At 47.7% G+C, this 26,010-nt stretch overlaps 12 protein-coding genes across 12 annotated transcripts; 5 read left to right on the top strand and 7 right to left on the bottom strand.

The window, feature by feature from the left end:
- Positions 1-256: 256 nt before the first annotated feature.
- Positions 257-2,656, top strand: FIESC28_06016 (uncharacterized protein; the record flags this gene model as incomplete). Its single annotated transcript, XM_031160161.1, has 3 exons — positions 257-514; positions 568-2,283; positions 2,330-2,656. 3 exons carry the CDS (start codon positions 257-259, stop codon positions 2,654-2,656), a joined length of 2,301 nt encoding a protein of 766 aa, XP_031015808.1.
- A 770-nt stretch (positions 2,657-3,426) lies between these two features.
- FIESC28_06015 (uncharacterized protein) lies at positions 3,427-5,124 on the top strand (the record flags this gene model as incomplete). Its single annotated transcript, XM_031160160.1, has 1 exon — positions 3,427-5,124. One exon carries the CDS (start codon positions 3,427-3,429, stop codon positions 5,122-5,124), a length of 1,698 nt encoding a protein of 565 aa, XP_031015807.1.
- A 793-nt stretch (positions 5,125-5,917) lies between these two features.
- On the top strand, positions 5,918-7,324 carry FIESC28_06014 (uncharacterized protein; the record flags this gene model as incomplete). Its single annotated transcript, XM_031160159.1, has 1 exon — positions 5,918-7,324. One exon carries the CDS (start codon positions 5,918-5,920, stop codon positions 7,322-7,324), a length of 1,407 nt encoding a protein of 468 aa, XP_031015806.1.
- A 162-nt stretch (positions 7,325-7,486) lies between these two features.
- On the bottom strand, positions 7,487-9,001 carry FIESC28_06013 (uncharacterized protein; the record flags this gene model as incomplete). Its single annotated transcript, XM_031160158.1, has 1 exon — positions 7,487-9,001. The coding sequence occupies one exon, from the start codon at positions 8,999-9,001 to the stop codon at positions 7,487-7,489; it is 1,515 nt and encodes a 504-aa protein (XP_031015805.1).
- A 459-nt stretch (positions 9,002-9,460) lies between these two features.
- FIESC28_06012 (uncharacterized protein) lies at positions 9,461-11,236 on the bottom strand (the record flags this gene model as incomplete). Its single annotated transcript, XM_031160157.1, has 1 exon — positions 9,461-11,236. One exon carries the CDS (start codon positions 11,234-11,236, stop codon positions 9,461-9,463), a length of 1,776 nt encoding a protein of 591 aa, XP_031015804.1.
- Positions 11,237-12,793: 1,557 nt separating this feature from the next.
- On the top strand, positions 12,794-14,430 carry FIESC28_06011 (uncharacterized protein; the record flags this gene model as incomplete). Its single annotated transcript, XM_031160156.1, has 2 exons — positions 12,794-12,885; positions 12,936-14,430. 2 exons carry the CDS (start codon positions 12,794-12,796, stop codon positions 14,428-14,430), a joined length of 1,587 nt encoding a protein of 528 aa, XP_031015803.1.
- Positions 14,431-14,875: 445 nt separating this feature from the next.
- Positions 14,876-15,780, top strand: FIESC28_06010 (uncharacterized protein; the record flags this gene model as incomplete). Its single annotated transcript, XM_031160155.1, has 3 exons — positions 14,876-14,952; positions 15,009-15,248; positions 15,426-15,780. The coding sequence occupies 3 exons, from the start codon at positions 14,876-14,878 to the stop codon at positions 15,778-15,780; spliced, it is 672 nt and encodes a 223-aa protein (XP_031015802.1).
- Positions 15,781-16,526: 746 nt separating this feature from the next.
- Positions 16,527-17,672, bottom strand: FIESC28_06009 (uncharacterized protein; the record flags this gene model as incomplete). Its single annotated transcript, XM_031160154.1, has 1 exon — positions 16,527-17,672. The coding sequence occupies one exon, from the start codon at positions 17,670-17,672 to the stop codon at positions 16,527-16,529; it is 1,146 nt and encodes a 381-aa protein (XP_031015801.1).
- Positions 17,673-19,021: 1,349 nt separating this feature from the next.
- On the bottom strand, positions 19,022-20,708 carry FIESC28_06008 (uncharacterized protein; the record flags this gene model as incomplete). Its single annotated transcript, XM_031160153.1, has 2 exons — positions 19,022-20,441; positions 20,494-20,708. The coding sequence occupies 2 exons, from the start codon at positions 20,706-20,708 to the stop codon at positions 19,022-19,024; spliced, it is 1,635 nt and encodes a 544-aa protein (XP_031015800.1).
- Positions 20,709-22,223: 1,515 nt separating this feature from the next.
- Positions 22,224-23,246, bottom strand: FIESC28_06007 (uncharacterized protein; the record flags this gene model as incomplete). Its single annotated transcript, XM_031160152.1, has 3 exons — positions 22,224-22,748; positions 22,797-23,002; positions 23,057-23,246. The coding sequence occupies 3 exons, from the start codon at positions 23,244-23,246 to the stop codon at positions 22,224-22,226; spliced, it is 921 nt and encodes a 306-aa protein (XP_031015799.1).
- A 350-nt stretch (positions 23,247-23,596) lies between these two features.
- FIESC28_06006 (uncharacterized protein) lies at positions 23,597-24,505 on the bottom strand (the record flags this gene model as incomplete). The annotated part of the gene is made up of 1 exon (XM_031160151.1): positions 23,597-24,505. The coding sequence occupies one exon, from the start codon at positions 24,503-24,505 to the stop codon at positions 23,597-23,599; it is 909 nt and encodes a 302-aa protein (XP_031015798.1).
- A 352-nt stretch (positions 24,506-24,857) lies between these two features.
- FIESC28_06005 (uncharacterized protein) lies at positions 24,858-25,495 on the bottom strand (the record flags this gene model as incomplete). Its single annotated transcript, XM_031160150.1, has 2 exons — positions 24,858-25,334; positions 25,385-25,495. 2 exons carry the CDS (start codon positions 25,493-25,495, stop codon positions 24,858-24,860), a joined length of 588 nt encoding a protein of 195 aa, XP_031015797.1.
- Between the last annotated feature and the right edge of the window lie 515 nt (positions 25,496-26,010).

Genomic DNA, 26,010 nt, shown 5'->3' with positions numbered 1-26,010 from the left:
ATCCGCGCCCGCCGCAATTGAATTTCAGGGGCTTGACCGCTAAGACGGGACATTTTGATGTCTCTAGCCCCCGTCCCAGGCAAGTGCCACCGGGCACCCGCGGGTCCTTCCTCTAGCCCAAATAGATTAACTCCGTCCCCGTGTTAGTTTAGTTTTAAAGCATGTGCTTGTGCCATTGATCTTGACAAGGGGTTTATTTTGACATCACTCCACTACTTCTTTCAATTGACTTCAATTGAGAGTCAACTTCTTCAAAATGGTCGCCAATTCTAGTGGACGTGACGCTGGCGCGCTAAAGTCACGTAAGCGCGCTGCTGACTCTGAGGGCGAACCGCTATTGAAACAGGGACAGCCATTCCCTAAGCAGCCGCGCATCAGTTCAGAGTTGGACAAGACACGATGGAGGCTCAAAGACGATGACAGCCGCCACACGTGGCACTACCTGGAGGACGACGAAGCTGCGAAGGAATGGCCTCAGAGTTATGCTGAGAAATGGTACTTGAATCAATCTCTGGTATGTGTGCATTGGGTTCCCTTGTCAAGCTGAAGCTAACATCATGATGCTAGGATCTCCCCGATCTTCCTACCCCCGATAACCCTTTAGAGGCTGCCGAAAATGGCCTCGAATTCTTCGAAAAACTTCAACTACCCAGTGGTCATTGGGGTTGCGAATATGGAGGTCCCATGTTCCTCCTTCCCAGCGTTGTCATTACTTGGTACGTCACCAGGACACCGATTTCTTCTGCGAAAGCGACAGCGATCTACAAATACATATCGGCAAGGGCACACCCAGAAGATGGTGGTTGGGGTCTGCATATCGAGGGCGAGAGCAGCGTGTTTGGAACCTTGATGAACTATGTGGCCCTTCGACTTGTTGGTGTTGAAGCCGACGACCCTGTATTGGTCAAGGCCAGAGGTACCCTTCACAAGATGGGGGGAGCATTATATGCGCCGCACTGGGCAAAGTTTTGGATGGCTGTGTTGGGAGTTATGGATTGGGATGTCGTCAATCCTGTGCCGCCAGAGATTTGGCTTCTTCCTGATTGGGTTCCCTTTGCGCCATGGAGATGGTGGATTCACATCCGCATGGTGTTCCTTCCTATGGGCTGGCTGTACTCTAAGCGATGGAGCTGCGAGGAGACCGCCGTTACTCGATCGTTGAAGAAGGAAGTCTTTCTTGAAGACTACAGAAAGATCGTCTGGACAAACCACCGAAATGACATCGGCGCTGTCGATAACTATCACCCCAAGTCATGGTTGCTCAACACAGCCAACTGGCTCATCGTCAATGTCTATAACCCTTACCTGCGACCCAACATCATTAAGGAAAAGGCAGAGGCTTGGTCGAGCAAGCAAGTCGATATGGAGGATGCCAACACCGATTATGCATGCTTGGCACCCGTCAATGCCACTATGAACACAGTCATGTGCTACGCTCGTGATGGTCCGGACAACTATGGCGTTCAAAGGCATATAGAGCGACTTGAAGAATTCCTCTGGGTCAAGGACGAGGGTATGCTGGTCAACGGCACGAACGGTGTCCAGTGTTGGGATACAGCCTTCTTGATCCAAGCGGTCTTCGAGGCCGGTCTTCACAAGAACGAGAAATGGCGACCGATGTTGATGAAGTCGCTTCATTACCTGGAGAGACAGCAAATTCGAGAGAATTGTGTAGACCAGGAAGTTTGCTACCGTCAACCTCGAAAGGGTGGCTGGCCATTCAGCAACAAGGACCAGGGTTACGGCGTGAGCGACTGTATCTCAGAAGCCATGAAAGCCATCATCCTTCTCCAGAAGGTCGGTGGCTTTCCGGAGGTCCTCGAAGAGCGTAGGATATTCGATGCTGTTGACACTCTACTGCTATATCAGAATGACGATACGAAAGGCATGTCTTCATACGAGAAGAGACGAGGAGGTGAATGGCTGGAAATGCTCAACGCTGCGGAAGTCTTCGGTCGCATCATGATCGAGTACGACTACCCCGAATGCACAACAGCCTGCGTGACAGCTATGTCCTTGTTCAACCAGCACTGGCCCGATTACCGCGCGGAAGAAGTCAAGACTCTGATCCGAACCGCAGCTGAGTGGATCAAATCCAACCAACGTCCTGACGGTGGATGGTACGGTAGCTGGGGTATCTGCTTCACCTACGCTGGCATGTTCGCGCTCGAGAGCATGAAGCATATCGGCCAGACATACGCCACAGGCGAAAACTCAAGACGTGGCTGTGACTTCTTGATTTCCAAGCAAAGGGCCGACGGCGGGTGGTCGGAAAGCTACAAGGTACGACTCAGAAATACACTTTGAAAATTTTTACTAACATGCACAGGCCTGCGAAACCATGGAATACGTCGAGCACCCATCAGGATCTCTTGTCGTCCAGACAGCATGGGCTTTGATCGGCCTCATGGAGGCTGATTATCCCCATGTGGAGCCCCTGAGGAGAGGCATCCAACTGATCATGGACCGCCAACAACCCAACGGAGAGTGGCTGCAGGAGGCCATCGAGGGTGTCTTCAACAAGTCATGCATGATCTCATATCCCAACTACAAGTTTACCTTTACCATCAAAGCCCTGGGTATGTTTGCCAAGAGGTTCCCCGAGGAGAAGCTCGTGCCAAGCTGGGCTGTGGGTGAGAATGGTGAGAAAGCTTGAATAGATACATGATGCATGACAAAATCTGGGGTTAGACTCTTTATTATCACATACTTTAATTAATTGACAAAACTTGGACGTTTCACTTTTCGCGTTCATTCTTATCAATGCTATAATCAACGTCACTGTCAGTAGATCATAGAGAAATGGTCCTCTTAAGCTTCGGCTACAATAATAAACCAGCCTAAGTGTTGGTCTAAGTTAACATAAAGTGAACATAAAGTGAACAAACTATTTCGTCTCTTGTGTCTTCTGATATTCTGAAGACTATGTGGGGGTTATCGAGGCGCAGCCTGCAATATGCGGCCATGTATCGACCAACCCAACTGCTTAACACTGACCCAACTGCAGACCGGGAGTTAATACACTTCCTTCTAGACATATTCACTTGAGTATCTAACAGAACAGTAATATAAAAAGTCGGATCTTTCATGTTTGTTCGCTTTTCGCAACCTCAGACTTCATCGCTAACGTCAAAGTTCACTGTTCAACACTAACAACCAAGTGCACAATTAATACACTTCCCTGCCTAAGTATACCTATGCAACTACATATAAATTACTAGTCACGTAAAGTCACGTCTTGCAAATTCTTATTTCTTTTAAACACTTGGATAAAGGTTTGTTCGTTCTTTACAAGCTTAGACTTCGTCGTTGACCTTAGAGTTCAGTTGATGCAGACTTGGAGTGTTGTTCTTTCCCTTATAAAACCTGCCTACTATCCCCCTCTTCACTCTATCCTAGAGATATCTCTCTAGTATTCTTTGCAAGATGAAGATTACGTTGACTAAGGAGCAAGAACGAGAAATCTACATTGCCTACAAGAAAATCCTCCATGGCCAGGACGCCCTCTTGCGACGGGAGAAGCCCATCGAACAACGCATCATCAAAACAAAAGATCATTCTAGCGTCCGGGACGTACTCCAGAAGTACGACCGATACATGCTTGTACAGATTCTTCGCGAGTTGTTGTCTGCCAAGGTCTTTGAGTCTGAGGAAAGGGCAAACATATATTTCTCTTCAGTACCGCCTACACCTCCTACAGCCGCAGTGAAGCAAACAGCAGCGCCAGTGGCTTCGGAAATGGAAACGAAGGGGGTGGCCTTTACCAACTTAGATCAGCTCCTGGGGATATCCTCGTCTACTCCAGAGCTGGGCAAGGACGAAACGATGGGAGACGGCACCAACTCTCCACCTACTTCCGAGTCTTCTGGTGCCGAAGAAGGGGGAGACAAGAAAGTTTGTCCAAGTTTCACCTGCAGCACTAACATGTTTCCTGTCTCTATTCGCAAGTCTCCGGTCAGCTGGGCTGAGTTCTTGACACTCTATACTCGAACAAACGATCGAAATCCTCGGACACCCCCTACTTCATCCTATATTTCATCTGACATCTCATCCGACCTTTCATCCGATACTTTCTCGTCCGCTACTTCCCAATCTTCGGATACCCCTCAGAGCTATGAATACACAATTGTGCCCCAGGAGATTGATCCTCCCCATCGCACACAGATTCTCATCCTCAGCCGCATGCAGCGGATCCTGGAGGCAGCTTGTTTCGAGTATGCTGAAGACATGATGCCGAACGTCCTCAAAGAAATGGGGTGGACTTGTCCTGAAGCTGGCGAATTGAACATCTGGGCATGTCATCTTAGGAAGAGGACCGCAATACTGGAACATCGCGCTGCCGCATACGGTATTAAGATCCATATCTCAACAATTCTCAGCTCATGCGTCAACATTCGTCACTTTGCAGTTCATCGCAAGGAGCTTCACGCAGCCCAACTCGTACAATTGACGGAACACGCTGTTACGCTGTGCACTATACTGGGAACCCCAGAGCACGAGTACGTATACACGCTTCAGAGAATTCGAGACGCTATCAAGGACCAGCTGTCTTCACTCGCGATGTTGAAACGCCAATTTGCTACGGGACTCGTTTTGGGCCGGATAACCGAGTGCAGAAAGGAGCTGCTTGCTATGGAACAGGAAGTCTTGAATTGGGCAGCCAAACGTAGGACGGAACTGGATGTCATGGAACAAGAGAGCATCCGAAGCTCGCGCGTTGGCTTCGATCAGCAGAAGGCTATGTCTTGGGACAGTGTAGAGGCTCTTCTTTCCAAGAATGAAACGCCTCTTCCCGTAGAAACACAGGCTATTGAGACCCAAGCATCCGGTGCGAGTGATGCTGACTCACACATCCGTCCTGACATTCTTCAGGGCGGCCGAGACGAACTATTTGAAGGCACAGTTTCTTGCTTTCCGTTATTTCCAACTCTTGAAGCTTGCCAAATTGTCGGCCAGATCTTGCGTTGGGTTGTCACCAAAGCGTGGTCCGTCACGCTTATTACCGCCGAGTCCCTCAGTCAGAACACATGGATTTCTGTGTTCTGGATGGCTGTTTTCTTTATGGTACTGCTTGGGCTGTACTGCATGGGACTTGTTTACATAGTCCGGATGGCACACATCTAGGATTGGACAAGCAGTCGGGCAAGAGAGGTATTATCATCTAAGAATTAGGCTGCTATCATAAAGTGGCCTAAGTACTTATCACAGCGAGTATAAATCGACTAAATCCTTTCGTCTGTTTATGTTTTCAGGGGCTACCTTTTCTGCTACCTTGAGGAAGTCAGCACAAACAAGCTTGTCGACTCTACTGTTTGGGTCAGGATGGCTTGGTCCAGTCTGGGGCATGTTTATTTTGTTTATATTCATTTCAGCAAACAGTCTTGTATTGGGAGTTTGGGGAAACTTGGTATAAAGAAATACACTCATCAGCGATACTGTTTTGTTACATTAGCCCTTGCTTGATAGAAAGCGATCATTCATGCAGCACGTATCTATCTACATTACTACTTTCTTGTATTGCAGCATAGAAGGAAATAGACAAACATATCAGATTACTTTAACAGCAATTATCCATTCATGCCATCTTTGTGAGAATGTATCATACTTACAGGTAGTTATATTGAACCACCTTGTGATTTGGTCTTAGACAATTGGCTCAGCATAAGAGACAAAACACTTTAGACACCTAATGGCATAATTTAGGCTACTTTTATTTTGTCGCCTTAAGCTTTAGAGGACGCGCCCCACTAAGACGGCATCATGCTCATGACCCCACCAAAGCTTCCAGAACCCACCATCATCTCCAACTTTAGACTCTTACTGCTGCCTTATATAACCATCGCACATCACATCTTTCTTTCCGACCATTTCCACACATACATCGAGTCTCTACCACAGACATCTACTGTAACCCACAATGTCGTATACCACATTAGCCCAACAGGGCCTCGCCGCCGCCGAAGCGCGAAACTGGGACGAAGCCATCGACAAGCTTACACCAGCCCTCGAAACCTCAAAGAACCCCCTCTGGCTCATCGCCCGATCAAAAGCCCTCATCAACCGTAAGAAGTTCCAAGAGGCCCTCGACGATGCCAATCTCGCCTGGCACTCTGCATATGAGCGCAATAAGCGACCGCTCTTGATCGAAGCCCACTACCGACGTGCCGTTGCCTACTTCCGTCTCGGACAATACGCAAACGCTGATGCATGCTGCGTTTACGCTATGCGTCTCGTGAAGGGCTTCCCTGCTGTCGAGAAGGAGGACCCGGCTAGGGCTAAATGCGACGAGAATGGGTTTTACAAGGTGGCTTTGAGTGATGCGCAGGAGGAATCGAAGACCGATGTGGTGAACAACCCCGGTAACAAATCTGCGCTCGATCAGAAGGATCCCCCCGGTCACAAGGAATGGCGTATTGCTAGTACCTTGAGGATGCAGATCCTATATGCTATGGAGAAGCTCCCCGAGGACGATCCTGCACGCAAGCTCACCACAACTATCAAGCCGGAGGTCAAGGAGCTGGCTGGTCTATCTGATCTTGGGATAAAGCAATCCGGCCAAGAAGCTCCTGCTGCTCCTACCAAGTCCGCCGTGGTTGACAACTCACCTCCAAGGATCCAAGAATTCCAGAATAACGACACCATGTCAGTCTCTATTTTCTCGAAGAAAGTCAACAAGGAGAAGCTTCAGGTCAAATTCGGTTCCGACTCTGTTTCCCTCGATTCCGTCGTTTGGCCCGATGGCTCTGAGAAGCCTCTTAGCTTTTCCCTCTGGGGACATATTAACACCGAAACGTCAACTTACAGGGTTACTCCCAACAAGGTCGAGCTGACCCTCAAGAAAAGAGACCCCGGAATGTGGAAGCAATTGAAGGGAGAGGACAACGCTAACCCTGTTGCTGAAGAGACTGAGTATGTACCACAGTTATCCTCTAATGACTGTTGCTTACCCGACGACAGGAGCATGATTCCCGCCCAAGAAACTGCCAAGCCCGTTCAAGCCGTCAAACCCCCCTCAGAGGCTTCAACGGTCATCGTCGAGGATAAAGGAAAGGGTCCTGCCGACCCAGCAGCATACCCTTCATCTTCCAAGACCGGAAAGAAGGACTGGGACAATATCGGCGCCGATATTGACTCTGATGAAGAGAAAGATGTCAACGCTTTCTTCAAGAAGCTTTACAAAGGGTCGAATCCAGAGCAGCAACGTGCTATGATGAAGAGCTTCATCGAGAGCAACGGTACCTCTCTGAGCACCGATTGGAACGACGTCAAGGATCGCACCGTGGAGACACATCCCCCCGAAGGAGTTGAAGCCAGGAAGTGGTAAACATTTTTACAAGAAGCGGTAATGATGGAAAGGGATGATTCATGGTATTGACTCAGGATCGGTTAGGCGTCTCGGTATAGGAGTCTGGAAAAGTAGTTCTTAGCACTTGAGTTTTTATTTCAATCAATTCTATGATATGTAGCCTCGCTCCGCCCGCATGTTCTAAACTTCCCATGTCTCCAGTGCGTTCAAGCGCGGAAGGTCTCTTGCTCGAAACCTGGGAGCTTTCACCTGTTCCAGCCGTTCCTTCATCTCGCGAATCTGTTGGCTAACTTTGCCAAACCGTTCTGACGCTATTAGTTCTTCGTTTTCGGTTCTGGAATGCCACTCCTTGCCGGCGCGATACTCTTTTGCGAGTTCCTCAGGAATATGTAGTGTACGGCTGTGAATGTCCTCTCCGGAGATGTATGCTCCTCTCAGCCATCTCGATCCACCACCGACGTCGAACTGATTCCGTCCATGCATAATGCGCAAGTTATCGAAAAGAACACACTCTCCAGGTTTCATCTTGATCTCGTACATCGCATCACGTTCATTGATTAGTCGGTCGAATAGTTTGGCTGCATCAAGCCATTGTCGTACATCCGGTGAGAGGTTCGGGAATTCTTTTTGGAAAGGGGGACTCCAGTATACATTTTGCAAGGCAGGAGTTTCTCCGTCTCTTTCTCTTTCCAAGATGGGTCGCCTATGACCGTAGACGTATCCGTGCTTCTTGTAGTGGTACGGAACCTTTACTCGGGCTAGGCTCTGGATGGTATGCCACTCAGGGGCGGGCTGTTGCGAGAGCAGGTTACCTGCGTAAAGACCATCGCTGAAAAGTGATTCTCCACCGCTACATGAGTTCTCCATACAGTGAAGTAGCTGGATTGCGGGAGGGCTTTCGAGATATAAGAGGTCCTGATGAAGACCTAGATAGCCGCTCGTGTAGGCTACGTTTTCAGCATCAGGTTTTGCGCGAACGTCAAAGGTGCGGCCGTAGAAGGTTTCCTTGATGTTGGCGATACGCGTGGTGATGTTGACAATCGAATTCTCATCGTGCGGCACGTTTTCGAGGAATACGAGACCCAGATTGGAGAGGTCGAGAAGTGTGTGCCAGAATGCATCGGATCCTTTCATGAATTCATGATAGTCGATCTTGCGAACACGCTGCTCAATAGTAGCTTTGTCCCAGAATGTCCGTCCCGTCTTTCTAAGCACGGCTTTTTTGCGCGGCAAAACCTCCCTGTTAATAGGCTTAAGGCTGAGTGCTCTGTCGATCTTCTCAAAGGGAAGTATCATCTCATGTTCTTGATACATATCATTCTTGAACTTGATTCCCAACCCCTCCTCAGTCGATCGAATCTCCTCGATCGCGATATCTGAGGGAATAGCCGTTGTCGCAAAGCTCTTTTGACCAGAAGCTGAATCAACACATGCTGCGCAAGTACAGCTATCGCGAAGAAGGATAGCGTCTAGTCTCGTCCAGCCACCGGTGTTATTATCACGGAGTTGAATAAAACGGTCACCACTGGCGAATGTAACCAGATTATCTCTGAGCCCGAACGATTTTGTGGCTTCGAATTGGGGCTGAGGAGGTTGGTTCGCATGACGCACAAATGGGCGATGACCTGTTCGAGCAGTTGAGTACCCACGGGAGATTGCTTTGAAGCTTCGAGCCGCCAATCGACGAGTGAACATGATAGTTGAGTCCGAGGCTACTGCCGTTCCTGTTCAATACGCCTCACACACAATAACGGAAGGAAAGAAAATGAACAAGAATTGCGGGAAGGAAGTAACGTCAAGTTCGGTATAAGAAAGGCAAGCTGCATCGTACCTCGGCCAGACGGGACAGGAACCAATGCTTAATGTGGGGCTTAGACCCCGCGTTATTGGAGCTGTTTCCAAAAGCAAAAATGGGCTGATACTGAGAAGCTATCATGGGTCAAGGTTCACACATTTCACAATCAATGGAACGGTTGTAGTTTGCTTGAGTTCATCTCCTGGCTTCAAAGAGCCATATATTCATTTAATGTCATAATACACGATATTGTGCTGTACAGTAGATCACAAACGCCAGTCGCCTGTTTTACAGATCATCCACCGATATAATACAAACATATATCTTTAGCCGTTCAGCATTTGCTCATTAACGTTCAATCATCCTCTGTTACGGTTGCTCGACCATCGCTTGACCATCACTTCCCGGACCTTGTAAAGCTTCAAGGCCTCGGCGACACCTTGATCAAGTGCCTTCTCGAATTTCGACGGAGGCGGTACATCCACATATACAAGCACAAGGCTCTTGGTGACGTGTGAAAGAACGCGCACAGTTCCATGAAGCCATTGCCAGGTCTTTTGTGGGCTCTGCTTTTCAGCCTCTTTCCACTGAGAGTCAGAGTAAGACGGAATGACAATCAATCCAAACTCAGCGTGATCAAAGACTGGTCCTCTAGTGTACAGTAGCCAATCAACACCGAACTTGATACCGCCACGAGGGACCCAACCAAGGGATCTGAAGTGATGATACACAGCATAGTGAATCAAGAACTTATCGTCAGGCTGAAGAGCGGGGTCCGCCGGCTCGACTCGAGGAGGAAAGTAACAGTGCTGTCTGAAAAGTCTCAACAGGTCCAAGGATGAGAGTGGGCAACCGGAAGCAGGATCCTTGACTTGCAAGGCTCCAAGGCCAAAGCTCAGGAAGAAAGCTTCCTCAGGCATAAGCTGAAGGTGCTCCATGTTCTTGAGTGCAGGCTTGCTGACAACTTCGGTTGAAGCGACTTCCTTTTGTCCGTTCAGAGCCACGGGTGAAATGGGGCGAGCGTCGACCAATCCGTTCACCTTTCCATTGGACTCTGCACGCTTGGGGCTGGGAGGGTCGGCAAAGTGGAACGTGGTTGACTCAATAGTAGGAGAGAATCGAACACTCTTGCGGCGCTTCTTCGGCTGCGTGGTGTCTTCATCATCAGACGATGAACTGATAACAGATGCAGCGCCATTAGTGACAACCGAGTTGGACTGCACAGTATCCACGGGCAGGCCTAGTCCAGAAATTCCCAAAACACCAAGGCCATTGTCATTATGTTCAACAGCAGGCTCGTCGACGATATCTGTCGCCGAGTTTGGTAGAGCAAGAAGCGTCGCAGGGCTCACTGGTGAGGCATAGGTTGGTACAGAAACGGCAGGTTTGACAGACTCAGTAGCCTTGGGCTGCACAATATCTACCAATGAGTTTGGTAGAGACAGCAGCGCAAGTGGGCTGGTAGGTGACTCGTAGGTCGGAAGAGCGGCGGATAGTGAAAATGGCTTGACAGACTCGGGTGCTGCAACGTCTTTCGACTCTTGAGCACGCTGTTCCTTAGCCTTGGCCGCAAGGGCTTTGGCTTCTCGTGCCTTGATTTCTCTCGCCTTCGCTTCTTCAGCCTCCTTCAGTCGTGTCTCTCTAATCGCCTCCTGCTCGAGGCGTGCTCGCTCCCACTTGGCGCGCATACGTTCTTCACGTCTTTGCACAGTCATGATTTCACTAACGTGTCCTTCAGCAAGTCCTTGACGCACTTGCTCTCGCTTGAGCCAATTGGGCTCACTGCGACTAAGACTACCCTTTCCATAGAAGCCTTGCTCCCACAAGGCTCGGGTAGAGACATCATCCGTAATGTGAACGGATGATGTAGCAGCAGACCATGTTCCAATATGCACAGCCGAAGGTTCCGCCTTAGGCGGGGACCATAGTTGGCCTAACCACGCATACACGACATGGAAGAAGGATATGGGGTTGTTCGGATAAAATGCCGGTAAAGGAAAAGTGCGGATCGGTGCCGGAAGGGCGTAGATCTGATGCAATGTCGGCCCTCGCTGCTCGGATTGCCGTTGGACGGCAGAATCCGTGGTAGGCGGGGTACCAACGGGCTCTGTGTTTGATGATTGAATCTCAGCCATTTCTCGCCGGGGTCATCTTGGTCTTGCGACAGATGTTAGCTGAGTTCTCAATGGTGAAGAGATAAACAGAAGCCAAATGTGTTTGTTATGTTGCTCAGATACCGTTGTAGTCTAATACACAGTGCTTCATAGGTAGAACGAACTGAATCGATTCTTTTTTAAGCATTTTGATATGGTGTCATCACCGCAACATATGAAGCTCGAGGAGCTTCAGGTTCAATGCAAACTGTGCATTTGAACCTTGAAAAGAAAGAGAAAGCTCGGCAAAGCCAAAGAGACCTACCTATCAGGGACGTGACCCAGGCACGATGCTGGCTGGGAATTAATCCTCGTGGCCATTCACAGCAACACACTGCTCAACCTCGAAGGGTGAACAATGTCAATTGCTCAAGTGTGAAGCTCGACCTGAGGTGCGAAAGCTTCCACGAGCTGTGAGAGAATTTGTTGTTGTGATTTGTGAGGATGATGACAGAGAGAGGTTGAGGAAGAAGAAAAGTCGAGGTTTTCTGGAATTGGAGCTCCCCACTTTGATGCCTTGTGCGCAAGGCCACACTTTCAGCTCCTGGAAACTCTCTCCACCAAGGAGATTTGACCAACCTAATTCCGCTTGAAGGTCAAGTCTACTACGGAGGTAGCAAGCTCAAGACAGGAACTTTTGAGCCGCATAAAATTGTCAAAACTTTGTTTCTTATTGGTTGCGTAATTCAGTTTACATTCTACACCCTGGTGCACTGAATGAGAGGCTTTTCCACAGAATGAAACAACTACCCAAGTTGGCAAGCGAATCAGAAGCTATGCTGACGACTTAACCAGTTGCAGATACTGCCAAATGCTTGGCTCTGGAGAAAGAGAGAGACAGAATTCACTCATCAAGAGCCCAGTGTATTTGTCCACAAAAGAAGAGAACTGTTCCCTGATTCACTGTGGACACGACAATGCACGATGACAAGTGGACTACCCTACAACAAGTAATCCATTCTTTGGTTAGCAGTCAGAAGCGTTTATATGGGCTGGAAAAAGTGCCTCGTCTCTCTGTCAACCGTGAAAAAAAGAGACTTTTTGTATTGAACGATTGTAAACAAAAGGTAGACACAGAAAGACATCGTCAAACTGATTGCTCGTATATCGTATTTGAATCCATGTCATTTTACCCAAGTGCCGGGGTAGAGCTAGACATGTGGCCTTCTAGAAAAGTTCCTAGAAGCTGGTGTTTTCATGAGCCGATATTAACTTACCAACATAGGCCACTTTATCATGGATAAACAAAACCATAACTTTAACTTTGCAGTATCTCTCCAACTTCTATCTCTGAAATAGAATGATTCAACCTACCTATTCAAGATCGAGATCCTTAATGTATTCACCTTAGTCAGTAATGTCTAGCGGGGCCTCGATCCAACCTCCCTCCACTGGATCAGTGCATGCCCTGGCCGATCTGTTTAATTAGGTCGCACCTCGCTCCTACCTTACGGAGTAGGAGCAACCTTTGACAGGAAACCTTCCTCTCTATTCAGGGTCAGCGGGCATTCCCGTTGCTCAAACATTACTTGACTCACCATGATGTACTCAATAACATTGTGTATCGCTGGGGCGTTGTTTATCCTCGGCTGCGTTGTTGTTACCATTGTCGTCATTGGTGTGCGTGCGCTGTAAGTTTTCCCTTCGACCTATCTGACCTCTCCCTGACACGCGACACAAGCATCTACCACTTCAAGAGTCGCCCTGCTTCTCCGTTGTCCTCTCAGCTTGGCCAAAATGCGCCTCACGTTACTATTATTCGACCAGTCAAGGGCATAGAGCCCAGGCTTTACGACTGCATCGCTGCGTCCTTTCGACAGGACTACCCACACGACAAGATCTCGATCCGTCTCTGTATCGAAGATGAATCCGACACAGCGTACCCTATCCTGCAAAAGGTCGTCGAGGATTTCCCCACGATCGATGCGCGTATTATGCTCGAGAAGGAGGATCATGTCCTAAGCGAGACTGTCAACATGGGACCCAATCCCAAGATCCGCAATGTCAGCCGAGCGTACCGAGAAGCCAAGGGAGATATTGTATGGATTGCCGATTGCAACGTATGGATGGCCAAGGGAGTCTTGGGACGTATGGTGGACAAGCTTATGGGCTACAGAGTTGGTGGCGCATCTCAACCCTATAAATTCGTCCACCAGTTACCTATTGTTGTGGACTTGATCGACTACTCCATGCCACTCACGGCAGAGGGACAGTCTCTCCTGGACGATTCATCTGAGGCACACTACCCTACTGAAGGCCATGAAGAGGAAGTTCCTGAAGTTATGGCTCAGGGCGGTGGACGCATTGACGAGATGTTCATGACAACTTCACATGCCAAGTTTTACAGCGCTATCAACACCCTTCGCGCAGCACCATGCGCTGTTGGCAAGAGCAATATGTTTCGCAAGTCTCAACTTGATCAAGCGACAGACGCCATCCTAAATCCGAACTTACCCCAAGACAAGAACCTCCCGACAGGTGTTGACTATTTCTCACACAATATCTGCGAGGATCATCTAATCGGCGAAGCGTTGTGGAACACAGATTTCCCTGGCTACAAAAGTCATGGACTTGTTTGGGGAGATATTGCTGTCCAGCCTATGGCTGGCATGTCTGTCAAGGCCTATGCAGCACGAAGATCTCGGTGGCTCAGGGCTAGAAAGTATACAGTACTTTCAGCGACAATTCTTGAGCCGTTCACCGAATGTTTTCTGTTCTCTACCTACATGTCCTTTTGCCTAACGACTATACCATTCTTCAACCAGAGCTGGGGCATTCCCCAGACATGGAAAGCTATGTCGATTGCCTGGTTTGCGATGACTACTCTTTGGATGCTCGTGGACTATCTTGGTTACTTATATTTGCATTCCGGCGGTACCGTCGAGGTTGACGAAAACACACCTTCTTTTGCCAGAGGCTTTGGGAACCTGGGAGGGATCAAGAAACGTCCATTCCTGGAGTTTCTGGCAGCTTGGATCGGACGTGAGGGCCTTGCTCTCCCGGTCTGGGCTTATGCAGTTGTCTTTGGCAACACAGTTAACTGGCGAGGACGACTGTTTTACATCCATTGGGATACTACTGTTGAGGCGGTTGAGCCAAGAGAAGAACGAATTCGCGAAGTGCGAACACCTGAGCTTGAAAGGGGGCCTTCGCGCAACAAGCATCGCGTTGATTAAAAAAGGACGATGATGGGTGATATGACTGCATGAGATGGAAATATACAACCTAATGAGGATGAGAATGTAAGAGATGGATAATGCCCCGTATTGTTTACGGGTGATGTGTTACGACTATGACAGCGTATGGCATGAAGTCGCGATGATATGTAGAATAGTTGATATATAATAATAGACATTACTTTGCTTCTTTGCCCAGTGCCGTGTCCTAGCCGCTTTTCATGTCTCAGCTACTGTCACAATCTACATGTATACTGCAAGGCACCTAATATCTGGATGTCTGCTGGTTCTATATGCCTTACTCAACTGGGAGTAACATGAGTCTTCACCGCAGGCATTACTGCAGCCTCCCAAAGACGGCACGTGATTGGACACTTTACCCCACAGTGCATTGACTCCTGCATTAGATTAGCCAGCACCCCGCCATCGTTAGCATTTTCCCACGATGCGGTGGTTTTTGGGTTATGCGAAGCGCAACTCACCTCTTTCAATCAAGCAAATTCCTGTCTTTCAAGCACCAAAGTGAGTCTTTGACCCCTCAATCTATCTGCATATATGATCTAACATCTCCCCTCTAGACGCTCCTTCACAATGGCTTCTCCCTCAGACCGTCGTCCCATCGTTATCTCGGGCCCTAGCGGTGTCGGAAAGGGCACCCTGATCAACATGCTCTTCACCCGTCACCCCGAGCAATTCACTCTCTCCGTGTCGCATACCACCCGCGCCCCTCGCAATGGTGAGAGCGATGGTGTTCACTACCACTTCGTCACCAAGGATGCTTTCCGCGACTTGATCGCCAAGGACGGCTTCGTCGAGCAGTACGTTCCCTTGCCTGAGGGTAGCAGAAGAATTGGCTCCTAGAGGCATAAGAGACGAAATAATTTGGTCACTTTATGCTAGCTTAGGCTACTTTGTTATGGTAGCCTAAGCTTTAGAGAACAATTCTTCTATTTCCCACCTGCCTGCACAGCGCATACATAACTAACACCTCACAGCGCCCAGTTCGGAAGCAACCTCTACGGAACGAGCAAGGCGACCATCGAGGAGCAAACAGCCAAGGGCAAGGTCGTCGTTCTGGACATCGAGATGGAGGGCGTCAAGCAAGTCAAGGCCTCCACCATCGACGCCCGCTACGTCTTCGTTTCTCCCCCTGACACCGAGGAGCTCGAGAAGAGACTCCGAGGCCGTGGTACCGAGACTGAGGAGAGCATCCAGCAGCGTCTCACCCGTGCGCAGGATGAGCTTGCCTGGGCGCGATCGGCTGAGTTTGACAGAATCCTTGTCAACGACGACTTGGAGAAGACATACCAGGAGTTGGATGCTTTTGTTTACACTGAGAAGAGCAACTAAGAGGGGATTTAGAAGGGGTTGTTTTTAGAGGAGTTTGGTAAAAGTACAGTTATAAACGAAGCATGATAGACCTACAATGATCACGATTATACCCAGGACGTTATTTACTGGTCGATGGACCTTGATTATGAACATATTTGACGCTGTTGCCACATGCCTCAACGAAACCTTGTGTCAAGGCATGGCAAGATAAAAAGATCATGCGAGCGTTGGAATCATCCATGTCGCCCTTGCAGGGTAATAGAAGAAGAATTGGCCCCTGAAAGCATAAGGGACGAAATAGTTTCGTCACTTGATGGCCAGCTTAGACTGACACTTAGGCTATTTTATTATGACAGCTTAAGCTTTAGAGGGGAATTGGGTACAGCACAATGACATGTCACGACAAATTTGATGAACAATAGTATGAATCCAAAAACAACGAATGTAAATTAGACGTTGAACAGGAATCGCCATCTAAAATGCTATGAGTCCAGGAGATAAGACGGTATCTCTTACTGGCTCATAAGACGTGCTGTAAAGTAAATCCAGTCGCTCGAAGGTAGTAATGCAATGTCTGCTGAAGTGCCAAGTCGTAAAGCCAAAGATGCCTCGCAAGAATGCGTATAAGAAGAAGAAGTAAAGACAGGAAGAAGCGTTGTGCCAGACGCTCCCCTGCTTTGGATGAAGATGCTGTAGGTAAAGCTAATCGCTCGAAGGGTATTCGTCAATCCACTCTGAAATCGAGGGATTGAAGCGAAGATCTTCTACTGCCAAGTGCGGCCCTGCCAGAACAAGTGTTCCTTAGAAAATGTCGTAGTACTAGTAGACTCAGTGTAGTCGCTGCCCGCCTCCGTGCTTCGGTCGTCTTCCTCGGTGCTGGTTTCCCTTTGAGATTCTGGGAGGAGCTTAGGAGTTGAGGGAATTTGAAGTATTGAAGGCTCAGGAGGTGGACAGGGCTGAGACTTTTCATAGTGTTCATCGATCTGGATTTGGGCAGCGCCGAAAATGGTATGGAGTTTGTCGTAACAGGTGTGTTCTTCAAGGATGCGGCAGAAGGCTATGGCTTCTTTTATCATGGTCTTAATGGTAACGACCGTCAGACGGTGTCGGTGGACAGTAGAGTGGCGGATTTGTCTTATCGACCGCAGCAAGTCGCCAAGATCTTTTTTGTTGCCAGTTTGCTTAGAATCGTGGCTGAGGAGCTCGAAGTTGGCGGGCTTGAAGAAGACAGAGACCCAGGTGTTCAGCTCGACAGCTTCAGGGCAGTCCCATCCATTCTCCTCAAGGACCTTAGGCAGATTTCGGTCGCTGTAGAAGAAACAGGCGTCTTCCAAAGTCTTCTGAACATCTGAAAGGATGCGTAGGGAGTTTCCCAAAGGCAGGTAAACACGCTTACCATATCGATCTAGCTCAGCGGGTGGGATATATCCGTATGGTCGGCTGCCAGAGCGAGAGGACGGAGAAGATGAAGAAGAAGAGGGAGAGTAGCTTCGGTCCCTGCCACAAGAGGCTGGCACATAGCTATTTGTGCTGCCATAGCGAAAGGACGAAGAAGAAGATTGAGGATAGCTTAGATCCCTGCCCCGGGGGGATGGCGAGGGAGAGGACGAATAAGAGTAAGAAGAAGAGGGAGAGTAGCTTCGGTCACTGCCATAAGAGGATGCCACATAGCTATGTGTGCTGCCAGAGCAGGAGGACGAAGAAGAGGCGATGGAGGGAGCTGAATATGTAGCCCTACCACGAGGAGAGGGTCTTGTTCGGCAAGGTTTGCGCGAGCAAGTCTCTCGAATCTTCTCAGGGGAGAAGAGATAATTCTCAAACCCAGCAGTAGGGCGAGGAGAAGATGAACAGTTGTTGATCCGGCTGTAAAGACTCAGGAACTCAGCCCAGTCAAGCTTGGGGGACATCATCATGGCCATCGTATCAGACATATATGTGTGTGTGTATAGGTCTGGTGTGTAGAATAGCTGTGTAAAGAGAATATAGAGTAATGAATGAAGATGATGAGTCGAAGAAAGTAAGGTAAATGTGGTCTATACAACTGATCGCTCGAAGCTGAAAAGCTGATAGCCAATAAAGTAAGATATGTGTGTGAGCTGACAACGAATAGCTTATAGCTGAGAAGTCGAGAGCGAAGAAGGTAGATATATGGTCTATGCAACTGAGAGCTTGAAGCTGACGAGTTGATGACGAAGAAGATATATGTGTGAGCGGACAACTGATAGCTTATAGCTGAGAAGTTGATAGCGAAAGAAAGAAAGTAAGATAGACTTTATGAGCTGAGCACAAGGCTGAACGTGCAAGGCTGTAAGTGAGCTGAATGCAACTGAGGACAGGCTTGAGTGATAGAGAAAAGTCGAAGATTGAAGAGAAGACAGAAAGGGGACAAGACGGTATTTTATACACAGAATTTGGCCGGCCAAAAACTTAATCAGTCTTCAAATCAGTCGTCCTTGTTTAGAAAATGAAGCGGAGGACAGCCGGTCTTATATAGACAGAGACTGAGGGGACGAAAAAGTTAATCAGCAATTCTTTTGAGTTTGGAAGATGAAAAATCGGTTCTTGAATGTGACAACAGGAGTCACATAGAACTGGATCGAACAGGGGATAAAAAACTAGATCGAAGTATAGTATTGAGTGTCTATCTATACGAATCTAGCTACTGTAAGGAACTCCTATTGTGATTTGGGACTTTCTGCTAACATCCCCCCTCAGGGTACCAGAGGAACTGGCCCTCAAAAGCATAAGAGACGAAATACTTTGTCACTTTAGACAAGCACTTAGGCTACTTTGTTTTGGTAGCCCAAGTCTTAAAGGACATTTCTTCCGTCCCCCTGCCCCTGAGTTACTAGTATCCGTCGTAATATTCTTTCTGAACGGAGCGTATTAGTCTCTGAAGATCTGCTTTGCAAGATGTAATAAGTACTGGCGAAGTGCTTGTATTTCCTCAAGGATCTTAGACTTGGTTGTAAAGGAAGTGTGGTTAATTCGAAGGCTTGATGTCTCTGTGGTTGATGTTAGTTCAAGGAGGAAGAAAATTGTAAGGATGGAAACAAGGAAGTGCAAACCGTCGGGAAAACATTGACAGATCATTAGGCAAGAAAATTTGATACAGGGGAATAGTATAATGGCTGAGAAAAGAAAATCCGGAATATTCCCAAAGCATATATTGATATAAGATTCACAAAAAGAGAACATTAGGCATCACATGAACAGCAAAATCTTTTATGACTCCTAATAATCAGCCATATGAAAATTCTTACAAATTTCTTCGCTGTATAATGACCCGAATATCATTGACTGGCTTCTTAATTCCAGTCCCAGGAATCATAGCAGGCAACTTCCACACCTCATCAACAGGCTCAATATCCCAAAGACTAACAACAGCTGACCCCAAAGAAATAATCTCCTTCTCAGCAAAAGTACGTCCCTTGCACATAGCAGCTCCGATACCCCAAGGCTTCAGCTTTCCATATCGTGCGGTCCCCTTTCCTGTCTGAGGATCTATATCCAGGAATCGATCAGGTATGAAGGAGTCTGGGTCCTCATACAGGGCAGGATCTCTGCTCTTGAGAGAAAGAGGCACAGATATATATGTTCCTTGGTTGAGATTGTGCTGGCGATCGCCGTCGGTGATACTGACTGATTTAGAAACGTGTCGAATCGATGTGGGTTCGTTGACAAGGCGATATGTTTCGAAAATACAAGCTTTGAAAAGTTGACACTTTTTGAACAAACTTTGAAAGTCCATGCCGACAATTTCCGGGTTTTCACCACCAGAAAGTCTGATGTAAGGGGAAATCTCTTCTCGAATTCTCTCAAGCAAACCAGGGGTGGAATAAACGTAAAGTAAGAACCAGAAAAGAACAGGCTGAGCATTAGCATTCAGACCCCAGAAGGTTCCGAGATCAGCAGCAGCACGTTCTCGAAGCGTCCAGCCATCTCTATTGTAAATCGCGTTTCTTTCCCGGAGCATAGTACTGACATCTGAGACATCAGCGTTGAAATCGATCGGTTCTCCTTTTCGGTCCTGCTCGATGCGTTTGTATACGCCTTCTAAAGCATCGATGATTCTGGTTCTCGCTTTGAGACCGTCTTGCATCATTTTGAATGGTGCCCACTGAGGAATTCCAACCATGAGGAGGGGGAAAAGCTCGTTATCGAAAACCCAAAAGTCGTCGAGAATTTGAGGGTGGCGGTCGAGGATATCTTGGCCGTAGATGAGAGGGATGGACATGCAGGCTCCGAAATCGCGGGTTAGGCTCTGCAAATTTGCTTCGACCTTTCCTGGAATGCCTGGTTTTTCTGGCTGAAGAACCTTAACATCTGCTGAAAGTTCCCAGCGTGCCATATTCTCTCGATCTGAAGAGAAGGTAACGAGTGATGCACCGCGCTCCTCGATATGAGATCTTTCAACAGCAGCAGTAGAAGCAGCATCGTTAAGAAAAGTGCGTTCCAGAGGAGGAACAAGATCTTTCAAAGAGGTATGTAATTTGTCCCTCAGCTGAGGAGAATCTGGAGATCCAAAGACAAGTATTAAGAGTGAATACTGTGCTGGCGTAGAGTCGAAGATGTGGTGTGACTGAGACAGAAGACGCTCTACGCCTGGTAAGTCTGCTGCGATTTGATGTCCTGAAGTGATTCCAAAGAGAGAGCCTCCATAACGGCTTATAGCTGAACTATTGTCTTTGGTCAGTATCAGTGAGTTAAGAAAGTATAGGTGATTCTTACAAGATTCTTCGACCGATACCATCTCCACTGAGGATATAGCTAGCAATAGCAAGTTCAATCGGAGCGTACGCCGGCAAATTCTTGTACCCCTTTCCTCGACCACCAAAAGCAACGTTCAAAACAACAATTGCCAAAATTGCAGAAAGAACTTTATAAGTCAGAGATAAAGAACCAAAACCCGCCGCAGCATTCTCATAAAGAGTAGACAACCCCATGATAGCAACAACAAAAGATGTTAAGGAAGAGAAAGATTTCCCCAGACGAAATTATAGTATTAATATGATCTACCTGATTGGTTATACTAGACCCTTACATCCCTACACTCTCAGATTTTAGCGTCATGAAGCGATCCTTAGCGCGATGGAAGAAGTGCGCCCTACGGGGATGGTGGCATCCTACGGAGTTTGTGACAAGTCCGTGGGTGATATATGATCTGTTGTTACTATAGGATGACATTCGAGCACAGCCTGAATGAAGAATTGGAAGGATTGTTCTTGTTTTCTGTGTTGAATTGCCTGATGTTGACCCCTGAATAGAGTGGTACCCGGTTCATACGGAAACTTTATAAACGAATACGAGTATCCGGTTATCGTATATCCGTTACATAACATATTCATGATGTATAGAACGTCACTAATGAGCCCTGAGAGGACTTGAAAGTGTTGAGGGTACGGGGTAGTCGGATTGATCTAGACTGTCACAAGTTGAGACATGTCTCGAATAGTAGCCTATAGATACACTATCAATAAGCCACATGTGTCTGACGAGGCATCTTCACATGTCTATACTTAACCAAACCTTGACAACTCCTCCTTGTCATCGTCATCCTCACTCATAAACACCTCAAATATTGATTCAGAATGGACTCTACCGTACGCACATTCCAAGTCTTCGGCCTCACATCAAGCCTCCTCCTCGCAGGGGTAAACCTAGGCCCCTCCCACCTAACAGTTCCCCTTCTTTATAACCAACCCACATCCATCAACACGCCCTTCTTCAAAGGCTTCTAGACCGGCGGTGCAGTAACTATTGTCCCACTCGCCATCTTCTCAGGTGCATCTTCAGGCCTTGTTGCGTATCTTGTTCCTGCGCAGAGGACGCTTTGGACTGTTGCTGCTGTGGCTACGCTGTCTCAGCTACCATGGACCGGCTTGGGTATGATGGCTACGAATAATCGGCTTAATGATATTGCGGCTAGTGGTGTTGAGCAGGAAAAGGTTAGAGAGGAAGAAATTGTAGGTTTGTTGAAGAAGTGGCGATGGATGAATATCGTTAGGGGACTTTTGGCTTTGACTGGTGGTCTGTGCTGTTTTGGCTATTCAGAGTGAGCAAAGGATGATCAATGGGTTTCATTATGTATATGAAAGTCAATGACATTATGAGCCATCAGCTCAGAAATAGTGGTATAAAAACAAAAAACAGTACTCCTCCCAATGCCAAACATTGTGTCTGTATTCAGACATCCTAGCAATTATATCCTCCCACCCAGTAAGATTCATCACCATAACAAGAAAATATCTACCATTCCCTCTATGTTCAGCCGTAAAGTAAAGAAAGTCGAGTCAAAGGGTTGCCCACCATCGGAGGTATGCATATTCACTGCCTTTTTAACTCGCTCAAGGACTTGTGACAATTAGAAAGGTTGACGTGGCAATCCACCACCTCCTGCAAGCCATTAGTGGTTTTCTGCACTGCAATTTTAACCCCCCATCAGTCAGTCAGAAACACGCTCAAGGCGCAAAATTGAAGGCCTCCGCCGAATCAAGAGACAAGAAAGCCTCCATGTTCATGGATCCAAAATCAATATCCCAACCAACATCAGCAGCTGTGAAATCTGCCATGTCCTCTTGCCCAGCACCAGCAGGAGATGTTCCGTTCATCTGACCAGTAACATCGAACCCAAATGGCATAGAAGGGAATGTGAACGCTGGCTCACTTCCTGTACCACCTGCTATAGTCGTGAGTGCTGGTGAGCCAGGGAGGGTCGAGTTGGGAGTTTGTTGCTGGTATTGCTTTGTCTGATCGACTGGATCTTTCAGCTCGAAACCGGCAGAGCGGACCATCTGCTCGATAGAGGCGATTGTTATCGGTAGTTGACCAGCACTGATACCTGCAGATTCCATCATAGAACGCAAACATCTTAGACCTGAGTGAATCCAAGGTAAGTTGCGATGGGCTGTCTTCTTCTCCTGGAGCATGTCAAAAGCCAGAGCGTAGCAAGCTCCTTCGATGAAGAAACCGTGGTACTTGATGTCCTGTGAATTGTCAGCTTAGCTCCCTGGAACGCATTGCGGTATACATACACGGCACAAAATGTTAGTTGCACAAGAACCTGTCAAGAAACCAACTGAATTCCTCGCCGCTTCCAGACAGTACTCGCAAGCACTATCAAGCCAAGGTGGAGGTGGTTGTAGATTGTCTGCAGATGTAGCAGACGCTCGATCATGGTTCAACTTGGCTCGTAAAATCAAGAATGGTCGGAACGTTAGTAGCAAAGTATGGTGGTACACTGTTTCGGGTTAGCTACCTAGACGATCGACGGGCGGTGACCAGGATGACTTACTGGTTGACACCATAGCCTGGCATACTCCCAGCTCTCCAGTGCTAGGGTCACCGATCAGGCCAAACTTCATATCCTTGAGCTGCTGCTCTGCGAATTGGTGTAGCTCGCGACGGATCTCGAGTGCTGCATTCCAGACAGGTAGTAAAGAATCGTGTCGCGGACTGTATATACGCTTGACGCATTTATCCATGATGCGTGATAATGTAATCAAAGATCTGAGTAGCTTTTGTTCTTTCGGTAAGGGGATAATAGGACCAGGATCAGGTATCGAGCTATGTCGACCAAGCACAAAACATTGCCACCTATATCATATTAGAGACCTTCAGGACGTTTGAAAATTGAACATACGTTTCCCAAAAGAACACACTCCAAAATGTGATGCTTCTTTGGGTTGTCTCATCTTCTGTATACCCCGAGCGCGTACATCCATCTTTGTGTAGACCAGCAGCCACGGCCTTTCTACATGCCGTGCCGACATGCAAGAAACTAGAGTTTGGCCTTGCTCTCTCTGATTGGAAGTGAGCGTTTGCGGTTGTAAGCTTAGGTAAATACAAGGTATGGGTAAGGATGACTTATCATTAGGAGGTGTATTTGGACGACCTGCATGTTGACAACTTCGTCCAATTTCGAAGCACCTTGTTTGGTTTTCTGAAAAAGGAATTCTGCGATAGCTTCTTCACCCGTCATGGAAGCGCCCAAACCAACTGCAAGCATGATAATGATCGTCTCGGGCTGATCATAATCAAAGATTCCCGGTGGTTGAAACAGCGCATCTAAGCGACGGCGATAATCATCTTTGCTCATGACAGGCAGACCATGCCAGTAGGTCAAAAGATATCTTTCGAGCAAACGGTGGGCTGTTTCTGGGTTAATAAGCATAGCTGAACAATCATCCGGGAGTGCCGTTGGTCTTTGATTGTCTGCCAAGTCTCCAAAGAACAATCTTCGATGACTAAAAAGATCGAGTCCTGCTCCAGCTTCTTCAACAATACCAGTGCGCGACGGAGGATCGTTTGGCGATGTCCCTGCTATTTGGTGGTAGATGGAATTGAGAAGGGCGAAATTTGATGAAGGTCCATAGTAAAGTTGGAGAAAACATGACGCGGATGCGCGATGTGTCGCAGCGACAGCGTTGTGAGGTATACTGCGCTCGCTGTCCATTACTGAGGGTCCGATAGAGGCGGCATCATCGGCACTCGGGGTAGGCGGCACGGTCCCTTCGTCGGATGGTTCTAGTGAGGTGCTCTCCATAGCATCATGGCTCATGATGGTCTCATAAGCGGCAGTTCGCGGCTTGACCTTTCGCGTCCTATTCCTGGCTTTTTCGCGGTAGACGCAGCTGAGATTTCTCATTCGGCAGTTCTGGCAGGGCGTCTCGCCGTTGCACTTGATCTTCTTGGCGCGACATTCTTGACAAGCCTTTGAGATTCTCCATTTTGTCGCGTTCATCGTCGCTGGTAGAGACAGAGACAGATGGGATAAAATTAGAAATTGAAATTCAACGATTTAAGGCATAGCATGGTTTTGGATGGAATGCTAAGGGTACTGTAGTCTCCGTAGTTGTCTTGACTCGCCGTCGATGCGCTAGTCAAATTTCGGTTTCACTAGCTGCATAAACCTTAATCCTTTTGGTGCATATACATGCATATTTTCTGTGGTGACGGATGCCCCGTCTCGGAGATACCGACTGTTCCCTGCATTGACAGGTTCAAGGATGATGGATATGGGGTCATCCGGTTTCAAGTGTTCGTAGTATTATTCAATTATATGAAGATCAGTTATAACTTTAAGTAGTTATTCTTCAAGTCCAGTTGTTCTTGATGACGTCTGCAATAACTCCATGATCCTCATCCTGCTTCAATCCACTCACGACGACAACAGCTACAATTCCTTCAACGCCTCGAACCCGGATGGGAATGGCTCCACCGTGGATAGCATAGTCGCCCTTGTTGGCATCGGCGATTGCATACTTGGCAGCGAAAGCAGCTTCATCGCCCTTCATCTTGTTGTGCATGAACCAAGTACTGGAACCGAATCTGAGGACAGTGTTTCTCTTACGGCGGACCCATTGCTCGTTATCGGGAGCTGTTCCAGGGCCAGTGACAGTCTGGAAGAGGACTTGAGAAGTGTTTGCGAGAGCGATTGAAATCACTGTTGGCTTGCCTTGGATGGCATAAGGGTAGAGGCGGGCATACAAAAGGTTGCCTAGCTCGAAAGCATCCTCTGTGGTGAACGAAGCCAAAGTGAAAGAATCGCTATCAGCCTTGATTTCGTCAAGCTGAGATGTGTCAGATTGTCTCATGATGAGATGTATTCAAAGTCACTTACGTCAGAAGGCGGCTTGGGAATAACCGTGGCTTCAGGATTGCTGATGGCCTCCTGAACCTTTGCCAGGGCTGTGCCAGGTTGCGTGTGTCGAATCCAAACCTTTGTTGACATGTTGATTTATTTCTGAGATGTCGATGTTTGGTTTGGAAGAATGGTCGGTCAGCCACTTTGTTATATATGCAAACTACGTAATTCGGCTGGACCTTCACATCATGTGGAGACGAATGTCATCTCAACACCAAAAACATGCATTTACTCCACCAAACACGACCAGCCAAGTCTTATGATGGAATTTGGTCTTGGTTGGTCTTTGAAAAGTTCTGGAATTTGACTCGGTTTTACTTGGCGTAACTAACGATACTATAAGCAGATGAGTACTAGTCTTGGCATTTTGAGGCTTCGCTTAAAGATTAATTCGGGAATAGTGAGCTGTCTATCAAGATTGGCACTTGACGACACAGATACCAGACTCGCAAATAAGTACTTGAAGGGTCAAAAGTTGGAATCTGACGGAAAGTATTGCCTGTTATGTCAGCACAAATGTTTTTCATCGTTCACCGTTCCAAGCGTAAAGTCTTCTTCAATCAAAGTCGCAGATTGAGTAGATTGATATATAAACATCAGAA

The sequence above is a fragment of the Fusarium coffeatum genome, assembly GCF_003316985.1.
Source record: "Fusarium coffeatum strain FIESC_28 chromosome Unknown BRIP53273_contig_130, whole genome shotgun sequence".
Classification (NCBI taxonomy): domain Eukaryota; kingdom Fungi; phylum Ascomycota; class Sordariomycetes; order Hypocreales; family Nectriaceae; genus Fusarium; species Fusarium coffeatum.
The sequence above is the reverse complement of the archived record's forward strand: the minus strand, read 5'-3'. Positions and strand labels throughout refer to the sequence as shown.